The 10,026-nt window shown below is 37.1% G+C and overlaps 2 protein-coding genes across 5 annotated transcripts in view; both read right to left on the reverse strand.

Annotated features, from left to right (window-relative positions):
- arhgap21b (Rho GTPase activating protein 21b) overlaps window positions 1-2,081 on the reverse strand; it is a 36,774-nt gene extending 34,693 nt beyond the window's left edge. For 3 of the 4 annotated variants that reach the window (XM_010766327.1, XM_010766326.1, XM_010766324.1), the window contains exons 1-2: window positions 1,873-2,081; window positions 851-1,050 (exon numbers count right to left, since the gene is read on the reverse strand). In XM_010766327.1, the coding sequence (XP_010764629.1) occupies window positions 851-919 (69 nt within the window). In that variant the 5' untranslated portion in view covers window positions 920-1,050; window positions 1,873-2,081. Of the gene's footprint in view, window positions 1-850; window positions 1,051-1,269; window positions 1,359-1,872 lie in introns of those variants that run through there. The other variant, XM_010766325.1, reaches the window with a different exon arrangement.
- A 2,618-nt stretch (window positions 2,082-4,699) lies between these two features.
- prtfdc1b (phosphoribosyl transferase domain containing 1b) overlaps window positions 4,700-10,026 on the reverse strand; it is a 10,808-nt gene continuing 5,481 nt past the window's right edge. The window contains exons 5-9 of the mRNA XM_010766329.1: window positions 8,495-8,512; window positions 7,606-7,688; window positions 7,361-7,407; window positions 7,139-7,215; window positions 4,700-5,461 (exon numbers count right to left, since the gene is read on the reverse strand). Of these exons, the coding sequence (XP_010764631.1) occupies window positions 5,414-5,461; window positions 7,139-7,215; window positions 7,361-7,407; window positions 7,606-7,688; window positions 8,495-8,512 (273 nt within the window). The 3' untranslated portion in view covers window positions 4,700-5,413. The remainder of the gene's footprint in view (window positions 5,462-7,138; window positions 7,216-7,360; window positions 7,408-7,605; window positions 7,689-8,494; window positions 8,513-10,026) is intronic.

Raw genomic sequence — 10,026 nt, forward strand, 5'->3', positions numbered from 1 at the left:
AGTTTATTGTGATTTATTTATGTTTTTAGACTTCAAAGAATCTCTGGACGCCTTATTAGATGCATTCAAATGGAATTAATATCTTGTTGAGCACAACATTATCCTTCTAGCTCTTATGTGCTCTATTCAATGATCTGCAATCCAATTCAGTCCGTCTGTTTGAAGTAACAACATGAGGATCCCTCATTTACAGAGTATTCACATAGAAGCAGAGAGGCTTTAGTGACGAGCTGAATATTACATTAAAGGCAATCTAGTGAATGAAAGAAAACTACAGATTCTATAAATAGGAGCCCTTCTATTATTCTACCTACTAGTTTACCATAACGGTCTTCATTCAGACAAGCTCTCAGAGGAGCAGATGGTGTCCTGTCTGGCGTTACAGAGGTCACAGCTTAAAAATCTGAAAGACGGGTCTTTAATAAACTGCCATCCTCCAATTTTCTCCAGTGATGAGTTTGATTAAAACAAAATTATCTAATTAAATATTGTCCTGCAATGGGAAATCTGGGTTTTGATCTGGAAATATACAATGACCAACCCCAGCCGATTACAAGAAAAACCTACAATTTGGCAGCAGTTATTATAAAAAAACAACCCAAACAGTGAAGCACTGGTGAGATAAAGAGCTAAACAATCCAGCAGGAGTTGTTACAAGAACAAACAGCTGGGCCAAAGTGTCAAACACACACTACTCCCCCACAAACACCATAGTGAGAGAGAGAGAAACTAGAGAGTCGGTAGCCCCTGAAAAATCTCTTTCATGATCCCCACTTGAAAAATGTCATTCATTATTATACAAATAACATTCATCGTGTGAGGTTTGAATTGTGTTCTTCTTGTTGTTTACCTCACAGAAAGAAGATCTTGCTGGTTGTCTCCCATCATCTTCAGAATGAACCCAATGTGATGCCATCATTCAACTTCAAATAAAATCCTTTTATCCATGAACGCCCATATCAAAAAATAGCTCCAGCAGGATGCAAGTATATCATTCCAGTTTCTCCAATTTACAGCTTCATTCTTGTGTTGCTTGATGTATTAGTCCATCTGTTGAAGAGAAAGAAATCACAGACATATGTTATTACTGCACTTTGTTTTAGGGTTAGGTCTATTTTTAAATTAGCTAATTGTGTATGGCGTCTATCACTGATCAAACAACATGAATCAATACCCTAGTATTTCAACAACATAATAGTAGACCATCCGTGCTTAATGATGGACAATCAGCATTATGCAACATGCTAATCTAACTTAACTGAATATCACCTTAAAGTTGTGGACGTATTGAAAAACAGAGAGGTGACAAACCACGACATCACCGCATTATTCACCCGAGAACAATTTGAGGTTGCTGCCTTCAGCTTGAAGCACAACAACGTGGATAGTCAACACTGCATAATGAATGGCCAGCAACAAGTGGACTAGTTACAGATGGGAGGCAGGGCGAAAGAGAGTCCGTCATATTTGAAATTAAGTTACAACAAGCATATAAGACCAGGATAATAAAGCATAAGTGACACTTGGTCATCATATGATTTGTATTTAAATTATAAAACCATCGGTAGTGTGGTTACAGGGGGTGAATTTGAAAGTCTCTTGTTTGATGGTCAACTGAGGCACGAACAGAGCGTGTCGAGCTGTTGTTCTCCAGCGACACACAAAAGTCGTTTTTTTCTTTGTTACTTGTAATATAATACCGACACAAAGAAAGTTCAAAAGGCGATACGAGCCGACATACTCACTTTATGCGTTATACACGTTGTGAGAAATAACTTGTAAAGTGAGTAAAAACAACAACCAAACTAACTGAGGCTACAGGCTGTTAGCGGTTAGCATCCATGCTAACGGCTGGAGTTTAAACAAAGTTACCTGTGTAGTTGCAAAGCGTCATTACAGGCCGGTAACAGCGGCAGCCAGTATCCATAAAGGCGACAAGAAAAAGTCAAATCTTAGCGTGGGAGTTGCAAGATGGTCAGGCGTTGTCATAATTTAATATAGTTTGAGTACAAACTGCTTCCCGGTGATTATTCCAAACCCACACAGGGGAGGCGCATGGTGCCGTTTTGGAGCAGGAGATTTTTTTGCTTCCAGCGTTCCCGATCCCTACTCTCTGGGAGTCCACCTTCGGTCAACAGGATGCTCTCAGCCAATCACAAGCCCGGTTGCATTTGACCGAGCCAATCAGGTGCGAGTTCGCAAAAAGTAAGCTGAGTTGGTAAAAAGTGGTGTTTTTTTTTGCCGTTTCAACTGGAGTTTAATGTGGGGAGAAAACGTTCCCTGTCTGCCGGACGACGAAGTGGAAGTAACAAAGACACACTTATGTTATGTTCTAGCCTTTCAACAATTCAACCCGCTTTCGTATCATATAAACAACAAGGCAGAACGAACAGTCACATGTCCTGGTTCAAAGTGAGGTCGAGAAGGGCTGGCATGTGGATGGCAGTGGATGAGGAATGTGAGTTCACACAACATATAATCTCTGCTCTCATCTTGCTGACATACTCCCCAAAGCAGATAATTCAAATCAATTGCTCCACAACGACAGTGCTTTACACACAACCTTGAACAGATTGTAGAATAAGTGCTCAGATTGTCAGAGGTCTGACAAATGTTCCTTTTATTCCCCTCCACCATAAGGGACCACCTGTTCTTGGGATTGGCAGCTTTTGTTGCAGAGGTCAGTTTTGGGAGGAGACTTTCACAAAGCTGTCCTGTCCAGCTAGTTCAATTTTCAGCAGTAGGAAAACAACTTGTAAATTGAGGTCCAACTCCATTTGTACCTGACAGACAAAACATCTTTGAACTGCTTCCCCAAAAAGTGCAAAAAAATATATCCTCAATATCCTCATGAAACACTAACAGGTTTTGTTTATTGCACTTTATATTTGTTCAGCCTACTTGAATTCATATCTCCCCATTATTGTCCTATAGTTGTTATTGTAGGCTACTATAATGTATTGTGCGTTCTTTTGACCAGAGAAACACAATTTCACTCAACGATGTACTACATCATGGATGACAATAAAGTCATCCATAAAGAGTTTTTCCATAAGATCTATTTTTACTTCACTACATATCAAAAGGAACTTGTTTTGTTATTCCACTACATTGATTTGACAGCTATAGCCTTTTTTTTTGTTTTGCAGGATTTCAAACACAAAACAGTGAGACCCTGCAGTCCAACACATTGGTTTTCATGCATTGGTCCATTTTGAGAGTTGTTGCTATTCTGCTTCCATAATACGTTTTTGCAGTCTGGTGGAATGAAACCATCCGAAGTAGGCTATACATTGAAGGTCACCTATTGTGCAAATTCCACTTGTTCATGTATTTTATACACAAACACGTGTCCCCTCTGTGTAAAGAGATTCTGAAAGTTTCAGGAAAAAATACGTGCTCTCTTTTTGTCCTGATCCATTTATATAAAAACCTGTCTGAAAATGAGCTGATCAGATTTTGGCCACTTTATGATCTCATAACGATTTTTTGGCTTGTGTGACCATTAGCCAGTAACATCCGCCCATCTCATCACCTGAATCTCCTCCTAGAACCAAATATCTCTCAGAGGGGCGTTGGGAGTGGCTCCTTATTTTCATCTAAAGTAACAGACAGAGAATCAGCACTTTTGAAACAGGGCTGAAACAGTGGGGTTGATGGGATGCTACAATGCATGATCTGTTTGGTATTTCGAGCCAAACACTTCAGAGACATGTTTTGTATATATCTGAGACCTATAATTTATTGATGAAAAACAGTATAGGGGACCTTTAAGGTGTTTATTTGACTACACTTAATCCATTTGTGTCTGCAAATTTCTCCTTGATTCACCAAAAGTTAGCATTAGATAATTCTTCTTTTGCATATTTGATCATAACAATTCTTACAAAAGGAATTGTAAAGTATAAGTTATAACTATGGGAAGTAACATGGGGTTGTTTAGAAGCTAACAATGTTGCCCTCTTCACCAGTGTCTCCCTGTTACCAAGGACCTTTACTTAAAAGAGTATTTAATGTCTGTTATTGCTATTTTTACTCAAGTAAGGAATCTGAATACTTTTTCCTGTGAAGACTTACAAGTAAAACGTAGGCTGTTAATAATGTAATACTATTAGGGTGCTTCATATTTTCCTTAGTTATTAGGGCATATTTCAGGTCAGTCAATTCACTACAATCCCCAGCCTGAGTCCATGAAAAGTACTGCTTTGTTTTTTTTAGGCACATTGTGTTCCCTGCTTAAAGTCTGGGGAGTCATATGTCAGGTGTGTACAAAGAGCACTGCAGCTCAACACAACCACTCTCTATTGTTCCCTGTACTAGATCATTGGCAGTTAACCTATCTATTTTTTTAATTAAAGAATTTCTAACCTCAATCTTCAGGATTCAAGTCTTAAAATGAAAAAGATGCAATAATACACCAGTTAACAAAAGGTTAAGGAGTTAAAGAGCACTCCTCAATGAGCTAGTTTCCCTTGTCTTCACTAGAATGTAAAACATCCCAGCAGCTCAGTAATATGATATAGCACAAAAATACATATTTAAATCACACAATTTAATATGTTTTGGTATATCACTAGCCTAAAAAAAACATATGAGGTAGCCAGCCAAGACCTCACTTAAAACAAATTGTATTAATATATGTAGTGCATTATTTTAAGTCCGATAATGGGATAATATTAAACTGATAAATGACAAAGTAAATGTTTGAAATACTTTACTTGCATGTTATATTATAAAAGGAAATACAGAAATTAGATAACTATTACACTACATCTCAGTTTTAAAGTAGTAAGTACACTCAGTGTTTGCCCCGCATTAAAGGTGACAGCAGGAGAACTACAGTAATGAAATACCAGACAGGCAATGTACACGTTAATAACATGTTAAAATCTATCCCTAATTTCTTATTAAAACTGTTTCTGTCATTTTAAAAGAAGCTTTCCTTTGTTACCTAATCACACACTGACTTTAGAAAATGTATCACATTCATACAGGTCATGATTATCAAGCCTTTACAATGCATACAAGAAGCAAAGTTAAGATGACATTTGTGTTAAAGTCAAACAAACTATGGCACAAAGTTGAGATGAAATTTGTGTTAAAGTCAAACAAACTATGGCACACAGTTTCCTTGTATTTCAATTATCAATACAGATAACTTCTGTAAACATAAAGAATGAAATGGCTACTTTAAAAGCAAAGTACACCATGTACTTGCTTTGATAAGATTACCAGATAAACGTCAGTGTCTATTGTTATAACACATTTCATAGAAGGAATGTTAAAACAAATTAGGGGATGCTTGAGATCAAATGGCACGATAGCAGCTGTAAGTGAATGGAATCCCAGGGAAAATGTTCAGGCTTGCTGTTTGATGACATCTATGACAGTGGCCTCCTTTTGCAGTCCTTTTTTAAATCTTGTATTTTGTTTTCCCACTTTCACTGATCACACAGATATGCTGAAAAAAAAGGAGAAATAGAACTCAGTACAAACTTATTTGTATTTAATGATGTAAGAAGGGGTGTGAATTGTTCCCTTCTTCATGATGAGATTAAGATTACTCTTAAATTTGACTTCAAATTGATTCTCGATTAAAACCATTTTATTCTGCACTAATAAGGTGCTTTGGCAAATTATGGTAATTCAATCTTTATTTCAGACTCAAGGTCCATATCACATACAAAAAGACAAGACACACATCAATAAATAAGATGAAAAGCTAAACACAAAACAGATAAAAACAAACAGATAAAAAACATAAAATCAGTCCAATCACAGCTAGCCACACATGCTCACTGTATAGGCTATTGCGCCAATGTCTCCAAATAATGGAAGAGAATCGAGTAGAACTCTTCACAGGGTTAATTAAAATCGAGATAACATGATTGTCTGAGTCTTCTAGGCGACACATGAATTTGTACATTAACTTTCTTAAAAAGGGCTTGACAAGTAGGTACCCCCAAGTTAACAAAACAGCTGGCTGGCACTGTGCCATCTTGATACCCTCAGCAGCAACCGTAAAGCATCATTGTATGCCACTTTTAGTTTGTGTATGCTTCTAGCCTTGTAGTTACTCCACAGGTGAGCCGTGTACAGAAAGCTTTAAAAAGTGATACCTTGACATCTACAGAGCACTTGTGAAATTTCCGCATTAATATGTTTGCCTGGGCATACATTTTGCAGCGTTGTCTATGGATGTCTTTGTCATCTGTGAGATCATCAGAAATATAATGACCAAGGTACTTAATCTCACTGCACACGAGAATAATGTTGTTACTGAGAATACAATTAGAAAATACAGCCTTTTTATCCTCTTTACTTCGCACAATCATGATGCTACTCTTCTTGGCGTTATACTTAATATTAAAATCAATGCCATACTGGGAACAAGTCCTCAGAAGCTGTTGTAAGCCAGCATTGCATGGGGAGAAGATGATTAAATCATCAGCATACATAAGGTGGTTGACAACAGTAGCACCGATGACACAGCCAGTTTTACACAAGTTCAGTTTCCTAGAGAGATCATCCATGTACAGATTAAACAACAAAGGAGATCAAATCCCACCTTGCTTGACCCCATTACCAACATGAAAATGTTCAGACACAGTATGGTAAGAAAGCTGAGGTCAGGGTGTACAAGATTACGGTGTTTTCTCATTGGATTGCAATAATCTAACACACAAAGGTAAAACTATGACAAAAGGTGACATTCATGCTTATGTTGCTATTAGACAAATCTAAACAGTTTTACTGAAATACAATCTTAGTATTTCTAGATTCTCAATAACTTTATAAACAACAAGTTCTTAAAAATGCTGCCTGTTAAATCAATTCAATTGGTAGGATTGGGAAACTTGCAACCATTGTTGTGATTTTTCAAAAAATCTGTTATTTCACAACATTTGGACTTATTTAGGTTTACTGTTCATGTAAGCTTATTTAGGTTTACTGTCCATGTAAGCAATCAGGTTCCTTTTTTTGGATTTCTTTTTTCTAAAAGTGGTTTTGGAAAATAATATTCTCACTTGTAACCTTAATCCAGCCACTCCCCCAATGGTTAATGTTACTAGTCATAATGACTTCTTTCACTAAAGAGTCATTGTTGTCTATAATTTAAAAAACAGCACCAACTCACATTTAGGTCTCTAAAATACTCATTGTAGTCTAAGGCATATCCAACCACAAACCGATCAGGTATCTCAAAGCCGACATCTGAAATCAAAAGACAAAGTGGAATATTGATAGAAAATATTTCCATGGTCCAAAGACTCACTGACTAACAATCAGCAACGACTGTTTTACGTGAGAATAAACCCATGACTCATGAACACATAAAAAGGGCTGGTCAGATACGTACAGTCAGGAAGACATGTTGAGTTATGTGGCACTCTCTTAACCAGCAATCTGGGAGGGAAAAAAAGCAGACATTATCATGAGATATCTCTTTCTACCAGTTAGGTTTAAATTTAAGAGTAGTAACCTGCGTCACTTATTCTTTCTTTGTCTCCCTCTTTCTGTCTAGACTGGAAGGCGGATGTTGAGTGATTCACAAAGAGGAAAACTGTGCTAGTTTGGTTTTGAGGTCTTTAGAGTATAACTTACCCTGCTACTTTGATCAATTTGGGACTGAAGGATTCAACATGCTTCAGGAGAGCCTTCATTGTCTTTCCGGTGCCCACAATGGCCTGTAAAAGAAAAGTTGAAAGAAAACTGGATTGAGAAAGCGCTTGCCAAGAAGTACATGCAGATGAAAAAACAGACTTATTTTTACACTGCAGTACAAGTGAAAAGGAAGTTGGTCGGACTGTACTTGTATTACATAACGGTTTATGAGCATTCTCTAAAATAACTTTACTTACACTTGAAAAAGAGGAATTTAAAACCAACATGTGATATTTGACACACAAACTCTGTTGTCATGTAAATGTAGGTCAACAAGCCCTTCATATAGAAAGTATTGTTCCAACACACTTATGCTAAACATTTATTTTCACTTGTGACAGGATATGAGTGTAAAAACAGGTGGAAAGAGCACTAGATTATCCTGTTACTCATGTAGATGTGTTCATAATTTATAGTAGAACTATTAAAAAGGTAATCAAAACAATAGCAACTTAAACAAAATAAATAAAGTATAATACAATAACTGCAGGACCATATTCACAAATGCTTAAGCACTGACTAATGACCGTTGCTTCAAAATCCTGCAATGTCTACATAAAGAGAGAAACCATGACTCAGTGACCACAATGATGGCCTTCCTGTAAATGTCATTATTTCTCCTTCAAGGCTAACAAGAGTAGGTTTATGATCATATTTCCCAAATATAGGTCAGCCAACTTAAAAAGTTTCCTGAAGTTGAACTCAGGTCCTGTAAAGAGAATATGAGACTTTTAAGTGCCTTGACCTGGATAACCATCCAGGCTAAGAAAAACAACAGGCTTATTTGGTGGAAAAGAAAAACAGAAGAGCAGAAATACGGTTGACTTACCTCCACAATCAGTACGTTCTTATGAGAGCATTTTGGGAAGAGAAGAGAGAGCAAAACAAACAATTATTCTTGGTTTGGAACAGAAATAAAACGGATTATCTTCATGTTAACCACACAAACAATGGTCATCTAAAAAGCAAAAAATAAACAATTACAGCTGAAAAAAAGAGGCAAGTAGTTTTCAATACTGCACTGCTTTGTTTGAAAAGCAACACACATTTAAATTGTAATGTTGTAAAAGGAAATTAACATCTTTCAGCTTATTTTTCTGGGAATAAGTAAGAGCATAAGTGTTGAAACGTGGGCAATAACCATCCGTATTTGTTAATGCATACCCTAAATCAGTAAGGGATAAAATCATCTATGGAAAATGTCATCTACATTGGAAACTCATGTCCCTACAGTCGTTTAAATGCCACACTGAAATAGCTGAGATTCTTCAAATGTTTGACTAATTGGCTGAAGACAACTGGGCACTATTTATACTAACAATCAAAACTTCAGTTAACTCAGATACAGGGATGCAAACACACGTATGGTGAAAAAAGAGAGAACTATTCGAAGCAGAAAAAAACAGCGTAACATACCATCTGACAAAGGCCTGTGCTATAATGCTTAAATTAACTGTTCTTTATAATTTACTCAGATCAATAGAGACAGAGATGTTAAGTTATAAATCAAGGGTTTTATTATTATTTAGAGCAGGGGTGGGGAACCTTTTTCCTTTACATTTTTACAACATCCTCCGAGGGACGTACAAATGATTGAAATCAACCTCTGCTTAAAAAAACTCAAATCACAGCCCATTCATTTTGCCTTTCTTTCATGCTGTGCAAAGAACAACCAGATATCTCACCATGATTTGCGCATGCATGCATGTGCACGGTGTGGCATGACCACCAAAACAGAAAGATATGGACACAAGATGTGTGCAAATGTATTTAGTATCCTATCCATGTGAACATGATTTAAGTAGGGGGTGGACCTAACCTGCTCTAGGAGGGTCCGGGGGCATGCTCCCCCGGGAAGATTTTTTTTTAAATATTGAAGTTAAAAGCATCAATCTGGTGCACTTTGAGAGCAACATGAGGAGATCTATGGATACATCTTTCAACACCCATTTGAAACAGAACTGGAAGCAGATTTTTCTTTTTGGATATTTTACAAATCACTCCCCTTTTAAACTATATTCTTGTTATTTTTAACAACGTTTTAGTTACTGTCATATAGTATTTTATACCTGTTTTTCATTTAGTCCCTAATGTCTCATAATAACTATAATGATCATATCAAGGTGTGCCTTAACCTCACTGAGCTGAGGTTATTTGAGCCTCTCAGGAGAGAGCTCTCTTCCACCTGGTTGTAGAAAAGCTCTTTAAATTCGTTAGCATAGTGGGGCCTTTGCGGGCAGGTCGCGAGGAAGTTTATAACGTCATGGGTATTCCTCGGCCATTGTGTTTACCGGCGTCACAACCGCACCGACAGAAATCAACATTGTGTCAGCGCTAGACAATAATCGTAGCACCAATGGC

The sequence above is a fragment of the Notothenia coriiceps genome, unplaced genomic scaffold (assembly GCF_000735185.1).
Source record: "Notothenia coriiceps isolate Sejong01 unplaced genomic scaffold, NC01 NC01_scaffold00003305, whole genome shotgun sequence".
Classification (NCBI taxonomy): Eukaryota; Metazoa; Chordata; class Actinopteri; order Perciformes; family Nototheniidae; genus Notothenia; species Notothenia coriiceps.